We start from the raw sequence: 25,132 nt of genomic DNA on the forward strand, positions 1-25,132 counted from the left end.
AGACCGATGTGGCCAAATCTCTCAATTAGATAGACCGAGGTGGGAAATTTTGTATCTTTTCACTAGAGTTTAGTGGTGTGGTACTTTTGGGAGTGATGCGCACTAACGCATGAAGCTCAGTGTGAAACGGGGATTTCGTTGTGTGACAGCCTGTTTCATCTTGGATTGGACGCAAATGACTAAAAGCCCAGACGGTTTTAGAAGGGAGACGGAGTGGAACCTCCAAGCAATAACTGAGAGAAAGAAAGACGGCGATTGGGAGTGGTTTGGGGTTAGTGAGTCCGAGGCGGCTGGAGAGCAATGAAAGCAAGCGTAGCAGTACTGCGTGTAGAGTACAGGTACAGAGCCAGGGGAGGAGAAGCATACAAAATCACGAAAGGTAAATGTAGCCGAAAGCCCTGACGTCTGAACCTCCGTCCACGACCAATGAGCGAGGCTATCCAGACGTCTGACCTACTAGGAATCCGCGATCACTAGATCGGATCTCCAGGACATCCCACGACTTTTACAGGGCCCCGATGATCCGAACACGTTCGCCATAGAGATCATCATCAAATTCCAAGAAGGCACGTAGGTAGTTACTCGACACGAAATGAAAGAGAGAAGCACAACCTCCACCATCCCTTGCAGGTTCTCATCACAACCCGGTCTCAAGGCGAGGTCCGGAGTCTTGACAGAAAGGAGAACTTGCAAAACAATGAGCTGTCGCCATCTCGCAAACCAGCCTTAAAAACATATCAAATTGGCAAAATGACGATGCTGTCTAACTTTCACGAAGTAATATCGGCCCTTTAGCACTGCGAGGCACATGCTTGTGTATCAAGCTTGAGCTGGAGCTCTAGTCTTGTCCCCACGTTACGGACGCAGCAGCTAGGAGCCAAAGCCATTTAGGGAACACCAATTTGACTCACTCCAGGCACTAAAGGTCCGGGGCCAGTCGATAGTTGAGGCATGTTACTGGAAAGAGTCCACGCGACGGAATAGTGCAACGCAGAAGAGAGGTACAGGTGTGCTGTCCCTGGGCAGAGAAAGACGCACCGTCCCGCAAGGTCTTGAAACGACAACAAGCAAAACAACAAAATGAAGCAATCGCCTCAAATGACCTCAGTTAGGCCTATCACTGCCGCCCACGCATCTCAACGTGTAAACGCCGAGCCTGTGCCACAAAGGCCACGAAGGCCTGTCACCACAAACATCGCGCCCTGTTTGGAATGATGTGATTCTGAGGTCGACGGGCCCATACCGTCCTTTCAGCAACGTTACCCATTTCCCAGCCTCACAACCGTGGCTGATGACGTGCGGTGCTCTGGACAGCAGTCCGACACTTCGTGTTGAGCAAGAGGGTTTCGAGATTAGACCTGGTCGTACGGAGATAAGTGTGAGATTGTCGTGGCCCGCCGCGTGTGTGTTCTCGTCGGGCGAGGCGATCCGAAGCACCGTGGTGCCTTGTGCCTTACCTGGGCCTTTTTGGTGTTCTATGGCCGATAATCTTGCGTTCATGAGATGTGGGAGTCCGATCTATAAAAGACCCAATTGATTCCTCTTTCGATGGCAGTTTCTTTTCTCAACAACAACAACCACAATCATCACAGATCAAACACTGAGGAAAACAATCAAGCAAGACGCTTAACTTAACTCCATCCATCCATTATAATGACTAAGGAAGTCCACGCCGAGGAGGGCGCACACCCCGCTACCCCCAGCTTCAAGCCTTTGGGGACCTTTAAGCACGAAGATTCTCATCCCAGCATCTCCACTTCGAGCGAGGCCCCCAAGGTCGGCGACATTCTCATCGAAGCCAAGTTCGCCAAGGTTAGTTAGGAATGAAAACATGCACTACCCACGATATAACCATCAACTAACAAGCATCCAGGGTGAGGTCCCGATCCTTCTGACCAAGGAATCCCACGATGACCTGTCCTATATCCTCAAGGCAATAGACTCGACGGGGCATGTGATTATCCTCCAGCCCAAGGAGGTAAGCTCTCCACTCGGGGCCACTTGATTCTCTCAACCGGAAACATGAACTGACAGATTCCCCAAATCAGGACGACGTCGCGTATGCATACGCTACCCACCCCTTTGAAAACCAGCGCCTCGTCGAGTCGCACCCTTATCTCCGTGTCATCGACCTCACCGACGACGCTGGTGATGTCGCTCTCGGCAATCGCGTGACGAGCCTCATCTCGCCGACGGAGATTCAGCTCGTCATTGACGAAGTCTATCGAGTGCTTAAGCCCGGTGGCCGTATTGCCCTGAGCGACCTTCTCCTCCGGAGGGAGCTCGACGAAGAAGCCAAGGGTGCTGTCCCAAGCCGTGAGTCGGGCCTTCGGAATGGAGTTTTAGTGAATCAGTTTGAGTCGGCTCTCCGGGCTGCTGGGTTCGAGGGTAAGTTTTTAAATAGAGGATCCTTGCCTCCCGATCCCATGAAAATGCATGGGAACTGACCAAGCTCGGTAGACATTTCAATTATCGATAAGAAGTCGGACGTCAACAAGATCCTGAGTGATGATGTCCCCGTAGTCAAGCCTGAGAGCAAGCATAGCAGGGACGATGACAAGGGCGGGCCGGGCCACCGCAAGGCCGGCAGGTTTACCAGGTCCCTCGCTATTCATGATGAGCCGGAAGAGAAGGCTGGCCCCGAGATTGACTGGAATGAGTGGGTTGGTTTCTTCCACATTTTTGCGAAGAAACCTAAGGCATAGACGACGATGTCAGTCTGGGACGACGGAGAGTTCTAGCAGATTGAAACAAAAAGGCAAGAAGATGGCACGGTCGGAGGAGAATTGAATTGAGGATGAAACGTGAGGGCAGTGGAAGAAATGAATTTAAAAAGAGAAAAATTAAACAGAAAGAAGAAGTCGAGTTCATTACCAAGAGACGCAAGAAAAAAAAAAAGTGATACGAAGTGAGAAAAAAGAAGGTTTTCTTCTGACCTAGGCAGGGATCGAACCTGCAATCTTTTGATTCGTAGTCAAACGCCTTGCCATTGGGCCACTAGGCCATTTCCTGTGTGGGAAGTTGCTTTTGCTTGTCCAACTCGGGTCTAAATGTCTACTGTACTCGATTAGTCACATTCACGAAGTACCCAAGTACCAGAATACCGGCTCTCTTTTGATCTGCCCCTGCCATCCTCAAGCATCACCAAGAATTCGACATAAACATCTTGATTCGTAAAGATTACAATAAAAGAACCCTCGCTGCCTTCCCCCAGATCTACATAACAGTAACCGTATACACATATCTCACACTCCCACCTACCACCCTAATCTCATGACTATCCGGCCACGGCCCCAACGAGTCGAACTGGCATAAAACATCCACCGATCCCAACACCTCATCAATCACGTACCTCCTCATCCCATTCTCCTTAGAGCTCCCGCCCCTCGGCAACGTCCCGCCGCAAGGATTCACCCTCATCGACCCCTCTACCCTCTCACACTCCGTGCCCCAGGGGATCTGATCCGCCGCCTTCGCATCCGTCCACATGTCCAAATACAAGTCTCCAACCTCCTTCAGCTTATCGCGGCCCACGCGATCCGCCTCAGGCACCTCGCTCCAGTCATGACCACTGATGTATTCCAGCGTCGTAGCCGCGTTGAAGAACAAATCCCCAGTCGTGGCAGCAATCGTGTCGATCTTGGAAATGCTTCCCGCCTCCCCTTCGCTCGCGTGCCAGATCTGCGTGGCAATGACGTACGGCCCCTTCGTCGAGATGAGCTGCGTGAAGCTGGCGCACTGCGTCGTGTCGACCGTCGTGCGGTTGTATTCTAGCGCGAGGGCCTTGCTGAGGAGGCCTGATGCGATGGAGCCGTCCTTGTTGTTCTCGACGTATGTGAAATCGTCGGCGAGTGCGAGTCCCGATGCGTCACCGGCGATTTGCGCCTCGATGTAGGTTTCCGCGGCGGCGAAGAGGGCTTCGCGGGTGCATTCGGCCGAGACAAGAGGGCGGAAGCCGGCGAGGGCCAAGACGCCGAGAGAAGCGGCGCTGAGCCTTGGCATCTTGAAATTGATGAACGTCCTTGGTAAGTCTGAGAAATCTCTCGCCAGTCCGGAACTGCACAGAGGAAGATCTACGCCACCATAGAAGAAGAGACGCAGTCCAACCCGATTTTGCAATGGCTTTTACGGTGGATATATACGACTAGGCACAAGCAGAGGAGCTGTGCGTGAGGGGTCACGGCGATACGCAAATGAATTCGCTATGGCAGAAATCGGTTCAATTATTCCAATTTTGCGGCAACGAACCCCGGATGTTGGTGCCGAAGCCATTGACCGGCGGCACTTAATACGTTTCCCTCCTCAATAGCCCTGTCCCTTATTATACCTGGACGTGATGAATATCCCACAGCTAAATTGCTTGCTCCCAGAAATAGAGAAAGGTGAGGGATGCAGGGTCCCAGGTGCCAGATGAGCTTTGAGCGTTTGTCGCGGTCTCCCGAGATGTCACTCCCAGCACTCACCAACATCACAATCTCTTCCCAGGACTGTTTAATCGGCTGTAAATTACTTTAAAAATCGACTAAGGAACGAATGTCTAAGCTCCAATCTGACAATGTAAACCAGACGCACGCAAGATGAATCAATCCCCTCTCCCAGTAACACTCCACATTTCTCACCAACCAAAGACACCCGAGCTCTCTATCGGTTGTTCTTCATCCTCATCTTCCACGAGTAATGCTCAAGTGTACTCTTCGCCAAAATTCTCATAGCAATAACATCATTCGAATCCGGTCCATCCTCAATAATGCCCGCCTGCACCGCCAAGTTCGCATACTTGACAGCCCTCTTCTGGTATCCCAAAGCGTTATAATTCAAAGCAAGAAGTTCATACATGTCGGAATACCGCACATTCAGCCCTTCCTCCTCGTACAACGAGAGCAGTCTCGCAAGCATTCCCGTCGTCACGCTTCGACTCTCGTAATCCCTCAACTTCTTCTCAATCTGCTCAATCTCAGCCAACCGTGCATCCGAGGCCGCAACATTAGCGAGATCCCCGTGACCCGTGCAACGCGAGCACGTGCAGGGCTTCCCGAGCCAGTCCTCGACGAGCCTCTGACGCTCGGCACGCTGCATGAGTGGGCTAAAGTACGCGATGGTGATTTCCTCACCCGGCTGGATTTTGCGAACGGCGGAAATGTGGTGGACGTAGGCCGCATCGATATGGAAGGCCGAGTTGGGCCCGCAGTGGTGGTGGACGTGGGCTAGGTCGGGGTAGCTGAAGAGGTTCTTTTCGTTGTCGTAGCCCTGGGGGCCGACCCAGTTGAGGCCGAGGTTATCCTCGAATGGTCGGCTCCTGACGAGCTCGATGAGGTTCTTAACCTCGCCGCCCTCCTCGAGCCGGCTGAGGAGCTGCTTCTTCGTCTCTTCGGGAAGAAGCTTCACAGCAGCCTCGAGAAGCCGCTCCTGATCCTCCTCGTCGACTTCTTCGTCGTCCATAAACTTTCTATGGACAATGAGCACGGGCTGGCTGACCAAGAGCTTCGTGCCCCTCTTAATCGTCGTGTTGGCGACGAGAACCTGACCACGTCCCGGAACCTCCTTTATCTCGTACGGAGGCGGAAACGCCGCGGGCTTCTCGTTAGGTGCAATGACGCCCAAAGCCCTGTCCATCTTCTTCAACCTTTCGAAGCTGGCGGGGGTGGTCACGGCCGCCACGCCCCTGCCGCCGCCGGCTCGGTGGCTCGCGTACACGCAGTAGTTTCCGTAGCATTCTTCCGGGGCGTACCAGCCGCCGGGGAGGTTGTCGGCCGGGAAGGTGTTTTTGACAATGTTGTTGACGGCGTCATTGCCTTCGAACTTGTACTGAGCTTCGTCAGCGGAGACGAAGTTGAAGGCGAGCTGTGACGCCGCCGTGAGGAGAAGGGTGGAGAAGAGGCGTGTCATTGTTTTTGGTGAGGGAAAGCTCCCTCTGACTACAATGGCGCACACAAGAGAGAGGGATTTGCGGGTAGTGGTGAGCTACCACCAAGGATTAAAGACTCCCAATCAACAATCCAGCCACGACCAGAGGCTTGGAAGTAAGAAGCCAATTGGAATCAAATCACCAGTCCTACACCTATAGAGATAGGTGAAGAGGAAGGCAAGGAGATGATGAGCTCAAGAAAGACAATTGAAAAAAATATTGACGGCTCGCGTCATAGAAAACAAAGCTCCGGGAGCTTCAGCATCGCCAATGCTTCATCCTGCAACGTGGCCTGTGGTAGCGACCATTTAATGCCTTTATCTATATTTTCTCTGTATTAATCGGCAGCGGGCTCGCTGGAGTCTTTTATTCGATACGTTCGATCTCTCTTTCAACTGCCTAAAATCTTTTGTTAGGTGTTTACTTCGGAGAACTCTGGGGTTCGGAACGGCAAACGAGTGTTAATATAAAAACCGGAATATACTCTAACACATCGTCAAACTTAAGCTTGTCACGGGTCAGGTCTCTTGACATGCCATTAAGGCCAGCTTTGCTTTCCCCGCGGTATCCCTCGCGGGGAAGGAGAGTATGAAGGGCGGTAACGAGTATAAATTGTGGCGAGCCCATGAGATGGCTGGTGGGCGACAGCGTTGGCCTCCGGGACGTACAGGCTATTTCGGATAAAATCCCCGGAGGCAGCTCTGGCCTTTTTGTTCAGGGAGCTGCATGGTACGCCCAGTAAGTGGTCAAGTCTGACGTTTACCAAAAAGACTACAGTGGCTTCAGCTTGGTTCAATTGAACAGTGAATGCCTCGAGTCATTGCAGTTGTGGCTTCTCGAGGCTACTTCAAGTAAGCGCGAGGTGGAAGGCGGGTGTAAGTGGAAACTCATCGGTCCATCGAGTTTTTTATGATGTTGATGGGCCGGTTTGAGACAATTCGATAGAACTGATTAATGATCGACTGATTTTCAAGTCTTTTGTTCCTTGATCCATTTAGATAAGGCCAAATCTAACTGTCAATTGAAGCTACCTCGATTCAAACACACAATCGAGTGGACCAGGCAAAGAGCAGCGGCCTCAATGAGCCGTCACATGGGTCAGCATGGAGGTCAAGGTCTAGGTGATCGCCTCACCGGCCCATTCCTCAATAGCATGGACTCTCTACCTATGGCCAAATGATCCGGCATCAACTATGCAAGTCGATCACTCCTAAATTCCTCGTCGAGGCCCCCAAGCCCAGTACTCCTCGTCTAAGCGTCGGGGATCATCTCCGTGCGTCGTCAAGTGAACTGCCTACGGCCATCTCAGAGAAAAAAAAGAGAGAGGGCTTGAAAATTTTTAAAATAGAATAACATAAAATCCGCCAAATTAAATTAAAATAAATCGGGATAGAATAAACTATAGTAGAGAGGCAACGGAGCTTCTTCAACAGTAGGGTCACAAAACATGCTGTAATTTTTTTTTCCCCTCTTCAGTAGTCTTGTCACATAAAATGAAATATCTTCTGCTGGTATAAATCTTGATTACCGACATCTACAGAATCTGTACGTCCGTCATGATAGTTTGATCGCTAGTGATCAGATGTAATAGTAGATATGCTTCCCAATGCTCCCAAAACGCAAACGCCGCCCTTATCCTCGACAAGGTTCAGGGAGGCTTCTCCTCCTAAGCATGAGAATCATCGCATGTCCCTGATACATACCAAGAAGAGACTTAAAAATTCAAACGAAAGAAAAAAGGGTATAATCCGTATCACAGATCCTCCTCATATCAAATACAGCCTCGCCAAGGAAAAAAAAATACACCTAGCACCGCCAAGTGAGATGTCTAATGCGTTGAAGAAAAGAAAAATTGTGTGTTTATAATAGGAGGGCGAGGCCGCACGCGACTCCCGCCGCCAGCGCCCCGGCGAATCCGGTCCCGTGGCGCGGTGAGGGCGGCGAGTCGCTGATGAGAGAAGAATCGATGCCGGCGGGTAGAGTAGGCGCTACGGCCTTGATGCGGACGTTGTTGACGACGGCGTCGCTTTTGTCTGTGAATACTTGTTCGGCGAATTGACATTGATCCATGATCACACCCATGGCTGAATTTCAAAATTAGTTTCAATCTTGAGGAAAGCAAGCAGAAAGGAAACCGGATGAAGAAAGCGAAACGACAGAAGAAGAAGAGGAACTTACACTCTGGCGCCCATCCGGCTTGTTGTATACAGCTCGTACACAGCCCAGAAACGAGGGCCACATCAAAACTCTTGTTATTGCAAACACAATCCCTCTCAGCATCCTCCACTTCCGTCTCTTGTTCCGCATATTCGTAAACATCCCCCATGTCAATCCCATCCGCCGCATTCCCTACCGCCAAAGGTGTAGACGTCGTCGTCGGAAACGCTAACCTCACACCCGTATCGTCGGCAGGCAACTCCAAATCACCACCGTCGGTGTCGTCCTCTGGTAAAACCATGGTCATCGTCGTCGTCATAACTTGTGAAGAGGGGTTATTACTCCCCGCCGCCGGCGTCGTTATTGCACTACCCGGGTTCACTGCTTGTGAAGGAGTCGCCGTGAGCGTAACTACCGTCGTGACAGTAACGACTCTCCCTCCCGTCGGCGTCCGTTCCGGCGCGGGCACCACAAGTCCGAATGCGTTCGTGACAAATTGCCGCTTCTCAATCTTTCGCCTCTTCAGTCTCCGCCGGAAACCTGGATGGGAGCCAACGTGGCAGATGTCTGTCAACTCGACTATGGGTCCGCATATCGTAGCGCATCCAAAAGGGATGTCGTCGGGCTCGACTTTGACCATTGGGTCTTGTGCGGTGGCCAGGGCGGCGAGGCCGGAGAGGAGGAGGGCGGTCTTTACGCTGCACATTCTTGTCGGAGAGGGGAGGAGAGCGAGAATGGGTGGTCGCTGCATGTAGAGATGGCGTCCAGGGAGATGGAGGCAGGAGAGGGGGAGAGGGACGAGGCGCGAAAGACCTGACGAGAAGAGGAGAGAAGGAAAAAAGAGAGGGGAAGGGAGAGAAAGGGAGAAAAGGAAGGAGGTGAGCCGCAACAGATACTCCCTCGTTTGCGGATCACAGATTTTCTTTCCCTTTGGCGAGAAAGTGGAAATGAGCGAGAGTAGGAGAAAAAAGAGCGGGTGATCGAAGACAGATCAAAGTGATCGTTCCCTTGGACCAGCTACGATCGTCTTCTCCATGAAGAGAGTGGAAGATCGACGAGCTAATGTGTAGAGGGAGATGATAATTAAGCAGGATACTCAGGAATGGGAAGATTTGCGAGGAGTGAGCGAGGACCTGCAGTGGATCAGCTCGCTCTCCACTGTTGTCTGGTTCGTGCTCTCACGCTCTCCCTCTCTCTGTCTCCTTTCGCCAAGATTGACCAAAGGAGGGGTTGCAGGTGGATGAGAATGTTCGGCGAAGGGGGTGTTTTGCTCTCTCAATCGTGGGCCGATTACCCTCATGAGCTACGACGATGTGGACGAGCCAGTCGGATCCAATGGGCAATACCACGCTCCCTTTTCCCCTTCTCCCCTACTCTTTTCCCATTTTCTCTTTGCTACTTTGCATTTTCGTCTAAGCTTGCCATCCGGGTCCACAAGGGGACAGAACTGATGCTGGTTTTGCTTTAACGCATTGGGATCCTGATCACCCTTTACCCTGGGCGCACACAGAGATGTGAAACACGATCATAGCCGGGAAGGGGACGAACTGTCTGGGCGCACCATTTGTGGCTAGTCTTGAGAGCGAAAAAAAGACGAAGCAAGGCAACGCGAGACGACGAGAGTAATAAAAATTGTGAGAGAGATTAGAAGTAATAGGATGTTCTCAAGGTGCACAAAACTAAAGCTGGAGAAGGCTAGAAATGGCCATCATGAGGCCGATCGGCTTACACGGATTTCTCGGAGTGGTCGCGATCTAGAGGCCCCGACCTAACCGGCGCAGCGGAAAGGCACAAAGACAAGGGGAGGCGGCATCGTCATCGCACAGCCCCCTGCCTCCGGGGCACAGTCCATCGAATCGGTATTAATGCAAGCACTTTCCAACTAGCAAAAAGGGCTTCACCACTGATGCTCGTCTAGGTTGCCTCTGGGGGCGTGTTCAATCTTCCCTGCGACGATGAAACGAAGGGGGACCGTGGGTGACTTCAATGGCTGGTTGCATGAGTAACCTGATCATACAAGTACTAACACTCGACAGGCATGTAGGAGTCTTCAGATGGCAAGAGAGCAAATAATGATTACCAGTGTTGCTAATGAAAATCCCGAAAATCTTCCTCGCGGCATGTTAATTAAGGAGCCCGATCTGAGGAAGTTTTTGCCCGCTTTTTTGTCGGAAATGACGAGAATTTCGGAAAGCCTAACCCTTTTCCGCAGGGCATCTGCATCCAGCTGTCAGCCACCTGATGTCCTGTGCTGGCTGGAAAGAGGTGAGGTTTTCCAGACATCATCAAGGCATGGTGAATATCAACAATTCCAAGTGTATTCAGTCCTATTATATATGAGTACGAGTCTACGGACTCTATAAAGCAAATGCGCGTCTAACCATCCAAGATGTAAATTCCGAAAGATTCAAAAGACCAAAACAATACCGTCCCAATGCACCCCTCCATCCCTCATCCCATCCCCCCATCCCCCAACCCTCATGAGCCTATCCCAGCCCTCTCGTTTACCCACATCACACGATCCTGCCCTAGAACGTCGCCCCCTCGGTTTCACTCCACCGGCCCTGCCTTCCAACACCCTCAACCCTCACTCCGAACTTAGCCAAGTGCCCGGCATCCACGACACCTCTGCCGTCGAAAACCCACTTCGGCTTCTTGAGGTGATACGAAATCTTAGCCCAGTCCAGCCTCTCCTTCGGACGGTATTCTCCCATATTCACGTTCCCAACTGCTGCTGCCCCTCCCTCTTGTTGCTGTTGGCGTGCGCAATCGGGACAGGTAGTGTCGCACGAGGGCTCGGCGTAAAACCTTCCGAGCGGGTCATCTTCAATGGCCGTGCCAGATTTGGCGAGGAACCATTGCAGAGTGAGGAGGTCGTTCTCCGAGACCTCGAGACATTCAAAGGGACGGGGGTCTTCCTTTTCCCTCTTGGCCTTGTTGGTCGCGGAATGGGAAGCGTGCCCAACTCGTCCGATCGGTAGACCTCGCGGAGAGGGTGTGGCCGAGGGGGGAGGAGGAGGAGTCGGTGTCTTGAACTCATCAAACTCCGTCGTGATGACGACGGCGTCGGCAAGGTAGCACGCCTCGTAGGCGTTTCCGTACACGGTAACGGGACCACCATTCTCCGCAAGCGTCTCGGGACCCAAGAGCTGCGTCATCTCATCTTTGATGACGAGCGGATTACAGGCCGGATCAAACACAGCGATCTCCCTAGGCCCTTCCTCGACGAGCGTCTTGATAATCTGCAATGCCGGACTCTCCCTCGTATCCGACGTATTCTTCTTAAAAGCGTAGCCCAAAATCGTAACCTTCTTCCCCCGTAACGTATTGCTCAAGCACCGAATGACTCTCCTCGCGAACCGATCCCTCTGGTACTCGTTCATCTTGACCACCTGCCTCCAATACTCGCCGACTTCGGGCAGACCCAACGATTCAGCGAGGTACACGAGGCTGAGGATGTCCTTCTTGAAGCAGCTGCCGCCGAACCCGATCCCCGCCCGGAGGAACTTGTCGCCTATCCTCCGATCCATGCCGATGCACTCGGCCACCTCGTCGACGTCGGCTCCCGTCCTCTCGCAGATGGCGCTGATGGAGTTGATGCTACTGATGCGCTGAGCCAACATAGAATTGGCCGCGAGCTTCGCCAGTTCGGAGGAGTATACGTTCGTCGTGACGATCTTGGATCGCGGGACCCAGGCCGCATAGATTTGGGCTAGCGCGTCGGCGGCGCAGCGACCTGAGGCGGTGGTCGAGGAGCCAATGATGACGCGGTCGGGGAAGAGGAGGTCTTTGACTGCCGTACCGGCGGCGAGGAATTCGGGGTTGGATAGGATTTCGAAATGCACGCCTGGTCGATGAGCGGCCATCTGGTTTTAAGTCAGTATTTGTCCTATGTCGCTATTTCCTTATGTCTTTTTCTTTTTCTCTTCTTTATTTTTTTTTCTTTTCAACTTACCGTCTCTTTAACGAGCTGCGCCGTCCTGCACGGCACAGTAGACTTCTCAACAATAATAGCCCCAGCCTTAGCATACCTCGCCACCTCCGCCGTAACTGCCTCAAAGGAAGCCATATCAGTCGCGCTCCCCGCCCCAATACCTCTCGACTTAGTCGGCGTATTCACGGCAATCATGACGAGATCAGCCTCGCCAATGGCGCCCGCCACGTCCGTCGAAAAGAAGAGGTTCGCGCTTCTCGCCGCCGCTGTCATGACGTCGGCGACGTGGTCGCACTGGCTCCCGCACTCGGACATATCTGTCGTCGTGATCGACACTTCGTCCGACAGGTCATCGTCGGAGCTGCCGTGGGAGACGGGGAGGTTGGAGAAGGCGATGTCGCGGGCACCGTCGCGCGCGACGCGGAGGATTTGTCGGAGGTTCGGCTCGTAAATGGGTGGGTGGCTGGAGTTCCAGCGTCGGATGCGGCCGGCGTCTTTGTCGACTACAGTAACGCGGATGCTGGGGTTTTGGAGGGCGATGACGGCGGCAGTTGGGCCTCCTACAGTTTCAGTGTAAGTTAGGTTGGCCCTTTCTCACAACATTGGCGTGGTGAGGGGTTGATGAGGGGAAATGCTACAACTTCGTGGTGAAAAGGGGTGTGGGCATACCAACGTATCCGGCACCAACGCAGCAAACGTTGCGGATCTGAATGGGTCGAATGTCTGCCTCGCGGACTCCGCGAGTATTGCGGCCAGAGTTCTGTTGCGAAACACTCAAAGATGCCATTGCGTCAACCTCGACCGTGTCCATGGCTCGAATCGCCTGGAGAACAGGGCTAAAGGTAAGACTTCCATCTGGCGTCGTCGGAGCAGTGGACTCATATTGGAGGAGACTCTCCTCAGAGTCTGCTGTAGATGTTGGCACACGATTCATCTTGTTATCTTGCGATCTAGAATATACCAAAAAGAGGGGAAGGAAAAAAGGAAAGAAAAAAAGAAGTTGCTCTTGTGCTCCTCCGTTGTGAGGGGAACAACCATGCAGCGATGAAAGGGGCTGTCTATAAACGAACGCACTTCTTCCGGGGAAACCTCGTTTCCCTATGCAAGGCTTCTTAATCAAGCAGTACAAAGAGGAGAGAGAGTAATGACTCGAAGAACTTTCGGAAAAGTCTACTTTCAACGGGCAACCCAGGTGACCGAGGTTACTGGTTATTCTTCACCGTAACTCTCCAAAAAGAATCACTTGCTTATCCAACAAGATAAAACAAGACGCGACCAGTTCCTCCACTTCTTGTTCCCCAGTCGCCACTGGCAAACACGTACAGGGGCCTATATAATTCCCCATGTGCACCAATGCCGGGGGAGTATTCGGCGGAGGAACCCGTGGGGACCAAGACAAAGCAGAAAAATAGGCGCTTGACCCGTGATAGTCACCGGGCTAGGTTGGGGCCGACATGTTTTTCCAAGGAAGTTAATCTCGTTGATATCTTACACTACGCTGCCCTCTTTTGGGGATCGGAGGGGGGAGACAACGTTGGCCTATCGTCGCTGCCCGTGGGGAGCAGCGTATCGGGACTGCGGTTTTATGACGTGCGAGGACCGGGGGCGCTTCGGCCGAGGTCGCTGTGTACAAAGATAGAGCACAGGAGCACAGGAGGATTGTGCCCTGCTCTGGAGAGGTGGGTAAGGGTTTCTTCTGTCGACCGGGCTAGATGTGGACTTGCACCAAGGGGCTCCCTGCCTGCATCCGACCTTGGATCTTGATTGTGCTACGAGGACCCTTACGTCTTATGCCTCGTAATAGATGGTCATGATGACACACCATCATCGAACCCAGACTGCCATCGTGACGGACGATGGCTGACGCCTCTTCAACACCAAACCCATCGTGGCGTTCTTATCTCCCAGTGTCAAGGGAGATAAAGTAGAGTACAAACCCGGAAGTCATACGCGATCCGCATGTACGAAGTAGACGTAGTGCTTCCCAGAACGTGAGAGATCGCCTGCGGAAAGAAAAGGATAAAAGAGATAAAAACGACAAAAAAAAAAAAGAAAAGAAAAGAAAAGAGAGGAAGAAAGTGAAGTCCATTTACCCAACCCCGCATCCACGAGGTCCAAACGATAAAAGCTTATTCGATAAACCCTGCGTTGCGACCTCCAACAGAGCTCCCCCAGGTTAAAAAGACCAACAGCGTGGGCCGAAGCGCAGGCCGGATTCGTCGGCGGGGAATTTCCGAATCCAGTAATTGGAGGACGAAGTGTGCCGCTGGCACCGTCTCTGATTCGTCCAACCGCACGACATCCCCAATGGCACGATCTGGTTTCTTTGTTCTTTTTTTCGCACGCGTGAGACAAAAGGGAAGAGATCAAGTGACGAGAGTTTCCCGATTTTTTCTTTCAAGATCAACTAATTAGTGGGACTTACGGCACTGGGACCATGTCCAGAGTCCTGCAAGGGTGCGATATGGAGATGATTCGATTGGATAGCCGAGTCGCCGGCCGGGCTATTCTTGGACAGACCAGGGTTCGGCGAGGCTTTCGTTATGGGCGCTAGGCGCGGCGGAACAAGGCCATGGGGCTGTTTGCGAGGGAAAAAAGAGGAAAGAGGAAAAAGAGAACGCGAAGAGCCCCGACGACCTCGAAGGTGGCGTTGCGTCACCGAGGATCGGAGGACCCCTCCCGCATTTTCATATCTCCGACCCCTCCTACATGCCCAGCCCCTCTTACCGCTTGAAGTTTGCGAATCCCCTCATAACTCTTGGTTGGAGATGTTTCGATAGCAAGAAAGGACAAAGCCTCAGAAGAGTGAGATCCTTCAACAGCAATCTTCACGCGGGCTGGGAACCAATTTACATCCATGTCAGAGACGATGATAGTCACCCGCGGGGAGGAACAACCACTCCTCCCCCACGACCTCAGCATGTTTCCTGAGTCCCTCAAGGGCAAGCGCATCCTTCTCTGCACAGAGTCCTTTGGGCCGGTCAACGGCGTCAGCAGAACGACGCTGATGCTGGTCAACCACCTACGCTCTCACGGCGCGCACGTCGCCGTGGTGGCTCCCCATAACCACACGAAGCACAACACGTTCGTCGCAAACAAATACGATGACGAGTCGCATATCGAGCTACGAATCCACGGATACCCCTTACCATTTAACCCGGAACTCTCCATCGTCTACCCAGTCCGGGTGTCGGCGCTCATCGCGAGGACCTTCGGCACAGATTCCCCGCCAGATCTGATATACCTGGCGTCGCCGGCGTCTCTAGGCTTCCAAATCATGCTGCAGATGAGGCAGCAGCCGACTGAGAGGCGTATCCCCATCATCTGCAACTTTCAGACGGATCTCGCGGGCTACTGCGCCATCCTCTTCCCGCGACCGCTGAGCGACGTTGCCGTCTACACCTTCGCGGCGGTGCAGAGCTATCTGTTCCGCCACCCTTCGGTCAGATCCATCCTGTACCCGTCGCGCTTCGTCCGCCGATACCTCGAAGCCCAGGGCGTGCAAAACGAAAAGCTCGACGTCCTCAGAAGAGGTGTCAACACCGAGCTCTTCGATCCCAGCCGAAGAAGCGAAACCCTTCGCCGCGAGATCGCGCCGGACGGGGAAATTATTCTCATCTGCGTATCGCGACTCGCCGGCGAAAAGGGCTTCGACTTCCTCGCACGCGCCGCCAAGTCGCTCGACGAGCGCGGTCTCAAATTCAAGCTTTACATCGTCGGCGGCAACCGAAACGTCGAGGTGGAGAAGGAAATCCACGGCATGTTTGAGCCGTTGGTGGAGAAGAATAAGGTCATCTTTGCGGGGTTCAAAGTCGGCGAGGAACTGGCGACGGCGTACGCGTCCGGTGACATTTTTCTCCACTGCTCCGTCACTGAAACCTTTGGACTCGTGGTGCTCGAGTCCATGGCTAGCGGGGTCCCAGTCATTGCGCGAGACGAGGGTGGGCCCAGCGACATCATCGAGCATGGCAAGTCCGGCTATCTCGTGCCACCCGCGGACCTGGAGCAGTTTGTGGACCGCGTCATGGAGGTTGCCAGCGGCGAGGGGCTTCGGCGGAGGCTGAGCGCGGAGAGTCGCAGGTTGGCGTGCGAAGCTACGTGGGAGAAGATCAACAACAAAGTGGCCTGGAAAATGGCCGACGCCATCCAGGAGCGACGGCGATTGTATACTGGCCTGAGACCCGCTCAGCTGGGCTTTGACGCGTGGAAGTCGTGGGTGGTTGATGCTCGCATCGGCGCAGGACTGTTGGTGATTCTCGTCTTTTGGTTCTTTACGGGTTTGTATGTGCTTTTCACGGAGGCTGGCATGTGGGTGCGGTCGTTGTCGGGGTTCGTCGTCAGCATAGCGAAGCGTCGTCTGTGATTTGGTGATTTGGCGGTGTGGGCTCTGCGCGATGGGGGGGTAATGATAGAATGATAATACCATTTTCTTTAGCTATGAAATCGCACATGGATTGTTTCTCTTCTCGACTGGCATATTCCGATTTCGTTGCTGCGTCATAATTGCGAAGCATCACAATAGCATAACTATTCATAAATATACTTGTACATTATATTGTACAGTTAAGATGAACAATTCTGATGCATAATTGTTTGTGAAGTTGCTGATTCATCAGTGTGGCAGTTTCTGTGGGCACAAACAATAAAATGTGGCTCGTTGTGGCTCGTGTTCCCAGCATGGGGCAGGTGCGAGTGGGCCAGGAGAAAAGAAACCGTCGGATCTGCGACAAGACTTGACCCAATCTGCGACAGAGGACGCCATGAAGTTTCATCCCCTCACTCGCCGTTGCAAAGCCTCAGGACTCTTGGAGACAACGAGCCCCGCGGCCTCGAATTTTTTCTTGAAGAAAAAAAAAAAAAAAAAAAAAAAGGCCAATTCATCGTCCGATTGTCTGCTCGATGGCTATCACGCGACGCTCGTCAATTTGATTATCTCTGGTCAAGCTGACTTCGCGAGCAGCGAATCGCCATTCATACCGCCAGGTCTGGTCGTTTAGGCCAGCGGCTCTACCCCAAAAGAAGTTTATCAAAAGATCTTTCACAGGCTGGTGGAGATTCCTTCGTAAAAGAGACGTGGAGTTGGTCTCCGCTCTCAAGACCCCTGAGCCAGTCGAATGAATTGTGTGTGGAATTATGGACCGGTTCCCTGCATGCTCAAAGCTTCTCGGCACGACCCCCTGAGGAGACGACCAATCAGCTCTGTCGCCTGGACCTCCCTGTTCGACGACCCGGACGCATCTCCAACACCGCTCGTTGCATCGCATGGCGATCCGACAGGGCCCTGTCCTCGCATTGAGGTTCTTCGAGGAGCAGTGGCCTGTTGCTGGTCGCCCGCCATCAACCCCTTGCTTCCTTGAGCCTCCCTTCGATTAGGTTTGCGCTAGGAGAATAGAGGGAGAATACCTTAATGCTAGGTACGAAATAGGTAAAAATTCCCCCTGACGGGTCCGATATCCCCAGATAATCTGTGAAGAATTCACTCGGCCCTCATCTCGGGCCTCCAAGATGGGACCAGGCCCACTGGTCTTTGCCTTCAGGCTTGCTTTCGTATCGCAAAGTAGTACGAAGGAGACATTCCCTTGTCCAACTTGAAGCACCCACAGCGCTTCGCCCTTGCATTTCGCAACATTCTCCCTGCTTACGTCTGCTCGACAAGGGCATTGTTAGAGTTTCTTCCTAGTTTATATGGAGACCCAGAATCCATCTGTATCATAACAGCAACTGCGTATAACCCCGGGTGGGTCCATGATTGTACGATTTTCCTCGCGTCACCTCGACATGAGATCTCCCTTGACCTAGACCACATTCGGGACCTGCTCTCCCCTTGTGTCTGGCGTCTCCCTTCCAAACTACCCCCCAATCTTCGTTTCTCTCCCGCATCTCGATTCTTCTTCCTCTCTTCCCTCCCCTCCATCTTCCATATGCCGAACCGTCGGTGAAGACATCTCCAACCCTTAGGTCCAAGCCTATCCTCCCTTCCACGGGCAGGTCCCACGACTCTCTTTTTCAATTCTAGATTCCTCCCTTGCGTATTTTCCTAGTTTGTTCGACGACGTATCTCCCGGGTCTTCGCCGGCCTGTCTTTCTTTCTCTCTTTCCCTATTTGTCTCCTAGACTTGCGATACCCCGAGATCTTCTCTCACGAAAGAAAAAGAGTCAAAGAGGAGGAGGAAGTGGTCCGGCATTTTACCTGTCTCCCCGAGGAGTTCGACTTCGATCATCTCTACTCGCGTTGCTATAATCGATTCGCCGCCGGACGGAAACGCCTTGCTTTCTCTGTAAATCTACCACCTGCATCTTTTCTTCGAACATTTTATCCATTTTTCTTTCGTCTTTCATCTCCAACCTAATATCCACAATGTTCTGGAACCTCGCCCTCACAACAGGCCTCCTGGCCTCCACAGCCTCCGCCTCCGCCGCCATGGGCGTCATGGCCATCACAAACGACGTCATCGCCCTCAGCTCGCGGGACGTCCTCGAGCGCAGTTACCTGGACGTCACCTCGGGCCACGGGCTCGTCAAGCGCCAGAACCAGCAGTTCGAGTCCAACGTCACCCTCCGGCCCGACGGCACCATCGACCTCGAGGCCTGGGACAAGGACACCGAGCGGGCGTGCCAGGATTCCCTCAAGAAGCTCCAGATCGCCACGAACCCCTCCGGTACCTGCATCTGCTATAACTTGCCCAGCCTCGACACGAACTCGGGCGTCTTCGAGGCCGATTTGAGGGTGTACAAGTTCAACGAGCCCAATGGTGCGTTTCAAGGCATTTCTCCGCAGCAGATTGGCGTTGGCTTAATGTATCTCGGGGCTTCGGTTTCGAGAGTGAATGCCGAGACGATGCAGAATTTGGCGAATGGTACAGGTCAGGCCGCGAACCGTAAGAGGCAGGATATTGTGTCACAGCCAGAGAATGCTCCTGATTTGGAGCTGCTTCAGCAGTATCTTCTTGTTGGTCAGATTGACAACGACAAGATGCGCAATGACCTCTCAATGTAGGTTATTTATTTTCTCACTTCTTTTTTGGACTATATTTGTTTACTAACAAGTCTAACAGGGCCGAACTCGAGGCGCTCGTCATGCCCATCCTTACCCTCACGGCCACAAACTCTTCGGGCCAAACTGTCTCCACAAACGTGTCCTCCAACGAAGCCGTCTTCGTCACGGGCGTCTTCTCCCGCGAGATCGTCATGTCCGACTTCGCCCTCGCCTCCCTTGCCGTCGAGATCAAGCGCGAGCAGCTCGCCAACAAGACCGTCGCCTTCGTCCTCCCAGGCGTCCAGCTCATGATTTACCCCATCGGCCTCATCATCACGTCTATTTGGCTTGTGCTCGGCGTAATTGCTTACGGTATTGGAACTTATGATCGGATACGCTATGCGGAGGCTTATAAGAGGAGGTCTGCAAGGGCGAACGGCGGTAGGCCTGGCATATAAGTGTTGTGGGTTGTCCGTGGGATGGTTCATGTGTTCTACGTCTGGGTGGAGGTGTTCAGACAGATTGACGAGAGAGATCCACCTGTTTCCTTTTCCAAACAGGATGGAAGGTTTTCGATGAGGAGAGGCAGGGAGTGAGCAGGGAAATCACTTCGCAAACGAGTATTCGCTTCTATTGATTGGAAGTAGAACCAGCAGAAAGTGTGGAACTTGTTCCCTTGAAGCTCCTCGGTGAGAGTAGCTTCACTTCTGTTCGCTTCCAGTTCGTACATAGTCCTATCCGATCCGTATTTTGCGCTATTTTATTTCTTTTCTTTCCTTATTCTTTTCATATTCCACCAGACCCTATTATTTGTAGCATAGAGAGCGAAAATCAAAACCAGCTTATGTCCGAATCTATCTCGGTGATATTCTTTCCTTGCCAAATGGCCCACCACGTGTGATAAAATAGCCTGACTTTTGCGTAGGGGTACAGAGCTTAAAAGCGCGTCATTTAATATTTTCGATATCAACACTCGGACGATCCGCCTTATCGGGCGAATTCAGATCTCAGATCTGAATGGGGGTCACTCGTCACCTTCTCTATTGAACATCGGTTCACACCACAAAGGGAAACAAAAAAGCTCACCAGAGCCTCACTCAGCCCACCGACATATCCTCACCGACATTCCACGATCCCACTTAAACTACACCGTCATTAGATCATCGTCGGAACACATTCCCTTTTCTATTAATCCTTTCTGCTTTCCCCTCAGCCGTAGCTATTCAGGAATGGGTAAATGGAGAAAAGTCGGATGATCGAGTGTCGCCATGAAACACTTCAATCCTCGGCCCAGTCGGCAGACCATCAGCACTAGGAAGACGGACGGCTAGTAGATTTGAAGGAGATTTGTTTACAAGAAACAAACTCCACTTTTTCGGTCCTTCGTAATAAATCGTGGAATAGTTACAAGAGTTTGAGGAAGGAAAGCCATGCACTTCCGCAACGGTCTCTTTATGAGAACGCTGTCCCAGCGCGGTGGTACGGTACCTTCACAGTGTCTGGATCCGGAATCGGCGTCTCAGGGCTAATCTTAGCCCGGACCTCTCGGCAGTATCATGCTACCGTCGCCCATTCCCACGGCATCAAAAGGGAAAGAAACCCATCAATGCGTTCTGAATACTACTACAGAGCATGAATCTAGCTTGGCGAGAGCATCAATTCAGTCCCAGAAACCTTGCTAGCCTAACAAGGCAGTAAAGGAGTGAACCATGCAGAAACCTAAAAGTTCCCCCCGCCTTTTATGCTTCTTTTCCTGTACAAGAGGGTGGGGGGAAACTGCCAAGGCGGACAGAAGGGAGGACCGACCGCCGGCATCTGCCAAGTAAAAAACGTTGAAATAGAACCAGTATTCGTTGGTTCTTGAAATGGAGGACTTGTAGTTCTCTGCGGCGGTTACCTGAGGTCTGGAAGAACAATAGAAAGACGCCATCAGTCTTGGAGTCTTGGTATTGGACTCACGTGGTGATGAGGTGATGCTACTACGAATGTATATCAGCGATTCTTACGCAAGATGGGGAAGCTAAATCGCCCGATAGCTCTCAAGGGATCTGCTCAGAGTGGGCAGGGATGGTCGAGCCCCCTCTTAACCTTCCTCACCCCCACCTCACCATCACCAACTTGAACTGGAAGCAACATACGAAGTACAAAAGCCCAACGTCATCATTCTTCGTTCGCGGATTTTTGCAATAAAAGGCCATTCTCGATGGCCCCTTGCACGAGCAAGACATCCAAGTTTCGGTCAAACAAGACGATATCAAAGCACAGCGAACATGGCTAGTAGTACTAGTAACCCCACACTAACGCGCTTCAAGGATGCGATGAAACATGTCTACGGGCCGTTCGAGGGCCTGTCGGTGGAGGAAGCTGGCAATTGGACCCCTCCCGATAAGCCTGGCGCCGGGGGTCATCGTGGACGGTATCTCTGGACCGATGCGTTCGGAGTCGTCAACTTTTTGACGCTGCATAAGGAGACGCAGGAAGCTGTCTACCTTGAGCTAGCTAAGTCACTTGTCCGCACTGTCCATGACGTTCTCGGTCGGACTCGCGACGGAACAGCCAGGCTCCCCGGTGCCACTGACGAGGCGCCTCTGAAAGGAGGATTGAGGATTGGGAAAATCGATGCTGGGGGTAGCGATGGAGATGGACAGTACCATCACTATCTGACTTTGTGGATGTTTGCGCTGAACAGACTTGCTGTTTGCACGAATGACGAGAAGTACAATAATCTCGCCATCCAATTGGCAAAGGCCATCCACCCGCATTTCGTGTACACGACGGTTTCGCGATCCCTCGCCATGGTGTGGAAGGTATCAATGGATCTCAAACACGTTCTCGTCGGCTCAGAGGGCCACCTGGACGCCGCCACAGGATATGTCGTCTACACTCTCCTCGACCAAACAGCGTCGCGGCTCAACCACTCTTTCGTCAACCATCAATTGGCGCAAGAGATCGAAGACTACCACCAGATCATGAATCGGAACGACAAGCGGACAATGTCGCCGAGCTCCGATACACTGGACCTAGGAATGGGCTTGTGGATGTGCCAGGTCGCCAGCAACGAGGAGTGGGCTAGGACCCTCGGCGAAGAGAGCCTGGCAATAGCTCATAGGCTGATGAACCCTGAGAGAGGATTCATCACCCGCAGTCCTAGGCGAAGGTTGGCATTTAGGGAGTTTGGCTTCTGCCTTGGAGTCCAATGTTTCGGTCGAGATAGACCTCTGCTGCAAAAAGTGGAGGAGCTGATTCAGTTTTGGACCGACAATGCCGACGAGTTCGCTGGAGGGGATCATAGTCCGATCTCGTGGGTCATGTATGCAGCTGCTTTGCAGCCCGGTGGTAAGTCATCGCCTCCCCTTGTCAAAGTAGCGGCGATACAGTGGTGCTAAACTTCTTTAGTCTTCTATGTGAAGCCTCCAGGCAGTCGGAGGGGCTCTTAGAGATATCCTTTACAAGTTGGGATACTTTCTCTAACGAGCTCGAAGCTATATCCATCCACTGTCCCAACTCCCGTTGTCAAGCAATATGTGAAAACCCCGGTATATCCGGCGTCACTATGGAATATGGTGGACGGCTCACGGAAAGGACGGCTCCCTTTGGGCCGTAAACCGTTCGATTTCTTCTCTTCCGGGCTCGGTCTTAGGATATTAAGGTGTCGGTGTACTCCGGTTGCTTACGTCTATTTTGATTCCGATTCTTCTGATTTGACAACGCTCTTTTCATCAGTCGCTGTTCGCGGTCGCTCTCTCTGAGGCTGATCACGACGAGGAGGCCGAACGGCTCTTGGTTTGATCTCTCTGTTCTCTCATGAGATTACTCGTTTTTAATGACTTCGCCCAGGTTATTGGATTGGGTGTATGTACGATAATTCTGTACGGATTTGCAAGAAAAGTTGGTAGTCTAATGGTCTCTCTGATAGCCTCTCTGGTATGGCCAATACAGTTGAGTTTCATGGTATTGATGGTTTTTGTCGGCCGATCAATTGAAGCTACCGAGCTGTGTGGTGTTCTATTGCTTTGTGATCGTGACTGCTACTGGGCACTGCTCGGTACAGATCCGATGCGGATCTCTCCTTCCGTCTGAGGCACAGGGCCACGAAGCAGGTACGTCCCTTTTCACGAGGAAAGTGCACTCGGGCATTTTGATCAGCTACCAAAAGTGTTCACTCTACTAGGGAAGGAACAACCCATTCCCTTGGAAAAGCCTTTGAATGTTTCGAAATCCCAAGCCGTGATACAGCAGCCCAATCAGATCTCATCCGATGTAAGCACCCTTCCTAGAGCTGATGGTATACACTCAACTATTCTTCTTCCTCTTCCGCCAATATCCCAAGCCAGATGACATCAATCGATCGCGCGTTCCGGCGATATCAAAGTGGTACGATGATTTGACCAAAATCCAAGTCTCGTCCTTCGCCCCAGAGTATTCGGAATCACTAATAACCTCCTTCCAATCGGGAATGGCCCCCTGAAATAAGTGGCGAGACAATTGAACAAGAACCTCAAACCACGCGGTAATAAAACAGGGACATGGCAGCTGCGCTGTATATTCTTTCAGATTGCGCACGCTTACGATTCCACTGGTACCCGGATATTGATGCCAAATTGACAGGTTTGTAACCTTCTTTGTACTCGACTCGTTTCGCTTTGATATCGGAATCGCGGCTCCACACCACCTCTTCTTACACCTCTTCTTATTATTCTCTTTCTTTCTCCCGGAGAAGTTTCCTCCTATTCTCGGCAACCGGCACACGCCAGATTTGAAGGCGGGACGGCCGCCCACTTTTGTCAAGCCTCGGAGGTGTATGACTGGGGGTTCGGACGGAAGAGATCGAGGCGGCCAGATGGCACCCGAGCTTGTCCCTTGTTGAAGATTAACAATCTCCGTGAAAAAGAGAGTCTTGGGACTTACCTCCGAGCCCTTGTAAGCTACAAAGAGATCATTGGAAACTGCCACTACCGCAGTCATACTACGAAGCTGTCTTCCTACGACTCTCGGGCTTCTTTCTCTGTGGATTGTATACCCAAGTACATCCCCCAGCTCCCAATTTCAGCGCCCGAAGTGCGGTGCCTGGAGGACATTCCGAACAACGCTATTGGACACGGCATCCTATTTGAATCGTCATGTTGCACCCATGCCCTACAATCCGGGGTGTGCAGGTGACGTCCCACAACCTTTTCTCCCCTCCCCCCCTCTTCCATCGCTGAGGGGCAAGGATGGACGCAAGTGACGCAGAGTTGGAGATTCTGCGGAGAAACGAGGCCAGACGGAAGTCTTCCATTACATATTCCCTCTTAACGGCAGGTGTGCGTCTCCCACGACTGCCGGCACGAACAACCAGCAATCTGGGTAAAGCGGGTGAATGACACCGACTTGATCGGCTCTTGATTGGGGCCATCCCCCCTAGATTTAACCGCCGCCAATCTTTAACCTTGTTTCCCCACAAACGAGGACGACTACGCGTTCATCTTCACTTGACATAGATTAAACTTGATATCAGAAAATTTGCAAGTTGGATTCTGATTCCTCGCTCCCAAGACCTCGACCCACGGGAGCATGGCACGAAACAGTGCCTGCAAAGTGGCAATAGCTATCAAGGATGAACGCACTTCAATATTCTCTACGGTCATATCTACACCCCGAAACTCATATTCGGCTGAGGCCTTAGCTCTTTGTACAGGACGCCACCACGCGAGAAGTTCGTTCCTTCTTGCCTTCAGCCAATAAGCCGGGAATGAATCGACGACGATGTACACTGCACTATAGGCGTCTTGTGTTATTTTGGATCTCGGGTTCTCGCTCTTTACAACCGCCGGACCTTTTGGGAGTATTGTTCCTAAAAGTCGCCCCAGCTCTCAGGCCCGTTCGGGTCCGGGTAATGAATGGAGAGTGAATAGTAAGAGACCAGGAGAAAGAGAGAGGTACACAAATGAACATGCGTCTGCCTCTTGGAAAGAGATGGTAGAATATGTAGAATATCCGAGAATATAGAAAGGCTCTCTGCGCCCAGAAAATTATATTCCCTCCCCTTTTAATCCTCCGTCTCCTTTCCAGTTCTTCACGGGCTGCTTTTGTTTCGTCGTATCAGTTTGTCGAGCGAACAAGTTTCTCTCTTTAACAGATATCGCGCACTGGTCTTCTCGCCTGTTTCCTCCCCCAGAAA

At 52.2% G+C, this 25,132-nt stretch overlaps 5 protein-coding genes and 3 pseudogenes across 5 annotated transcripts; 4 read left to right on the forward strand and 4 right to left on the reverse strand.

Annotated features, from left to right (window-relative positions):
• Positions 1–1,653: 1,653 nt before the first annotated feature.
• On the forward strand, positions 1,654–2,705 carry SAPIO_CDS1478 (uncharacterized protein; the record flags this gene model as incomplete). The annotated part of the gene is made up of 4 exons (XM_016784745.1): positions 1,654–1,812; positions 1,874–1,978; positions 2,049–2,388; positions 2,461–2,705. 4 exons carry the CDS (start codon positions 1,654–1,656, stop codon positions 2,703–2,705), a joined length of 849 nt encoding a protein of 282 aa, XP_016645502.1.
• A 292-nt stretch (positions 2,706–2,997) lies between these two features.
• Positions 2,998–4,002, reverse strand: SAPIO_CDS1479 (uncharacterized protein; the record flags this gene model as incomplete). The annotated part of the gene is made up of 2 exons (XM_016784746.1): positions 2,998–3,046; positions 3,353–4,002. 2 exons carry the CDS (start codon positions 4,000–4,002, stop codon positions 2,998–3,000), a joined length of 699 nt encoding a protein of 232 aa, XP_016645503.1.
• Positions 4,003–4,641: 639 nt separating this feature from the next.
• On the reverse strand, positions 4,642–5,886 carry SAPIO_CDS1480 (annotated as a pseudogene; the record flags this gene model as incomplete).
• A 1,879-nt stretch (positions 5,887–7,765) lies between these two features.
• On the reverse strand, positions 7,766–8,768 carry SAPIO_CDS1481 (uncharacterized protein; the record flags this gene model as incomplete). The annotated part of the gene is made up of 2 exons (XM_016784747.1): positions 7,766–7,989; positions 8,084–8,768. The coding sequence occupies 2 exons, from the start codon at positions 8,766–8,768 to the stop codon at positions 7,766–7,768; spliced, it is 909 nt and encodes a 302-aa protein (XP_016645504.1).
• Positions 8,769–10,590: 1,822 nt separating this feature from the next.
• On the reverse strand, positions 10,591–12,930 carry SAPIO_CDS1482 (Nucleotide sugar dehydrogenase; the record flags this gene model as incomplete). The annotated part of the gene is made up of 3 exons (XM_016784748.1): positions 10,591–11,928; positions 12,018–12,556; positions 12,666–12,930. 3 exons carry the CDS (start codon positions 12,928–12,930, stop codon positions 10,591–10,593), a joined length of 2,142 nt encoding a protein of 713 aa, XP_016645505.1.
• A 1,923-nt stretch (positions 12,931–14,853) lies between these two features.
• Positions 14,854–16,359, forward strand: SAPIO_CDS1483 (annotated as a pseudogene; the record flags this gene model as incomplete).
• Positions 16,360–18,354: 1,995 nt separating this feature from the next.
• SAPIO_CDS1484 (uncharacterized protein) lies at positions 18,355–19,430 on the forward strand (the record flags this gene model as incomplete). Its single annotated transcript, XM_016784749.1, has 2 exons — positions 18,355–18,989; positions 19,052–19,430. 2 exons carry the CDS (start codon positions 18,355–18,357, stop codon positions 19,428–19,430), a joined length of 1,014 nt encoding a protein of 337 aa, XP_016645506.1.
• Positions 19,431–21,242: 1,812 nt separating this feature from the next.
• Positions 21,243–22,358, forward strand: SAPIO_CDS1485 (annotated as a pseudogene; the record flags this gene model as incomplete).
• Between the last annotated feature and the right edge of the window lie 2,774 nt (positions 22,359–25,132).

Source organism: Scedosporium apiospermum, assembly GCF_000732125.1.
Source record: "Scedosporium apiospermum strain IHEM 14462 chromosome Unknown SEQ_SAPIO_0066, whole genome shotgun sequence".
Classification (NCBI taxonomy): domain Eukaryota; kingdom Fungi; phylum Ascomycota; class Sordariomycetes; order Microascales; family Microascaceae; genus Scedosporium; species Scedosporium apiospermum.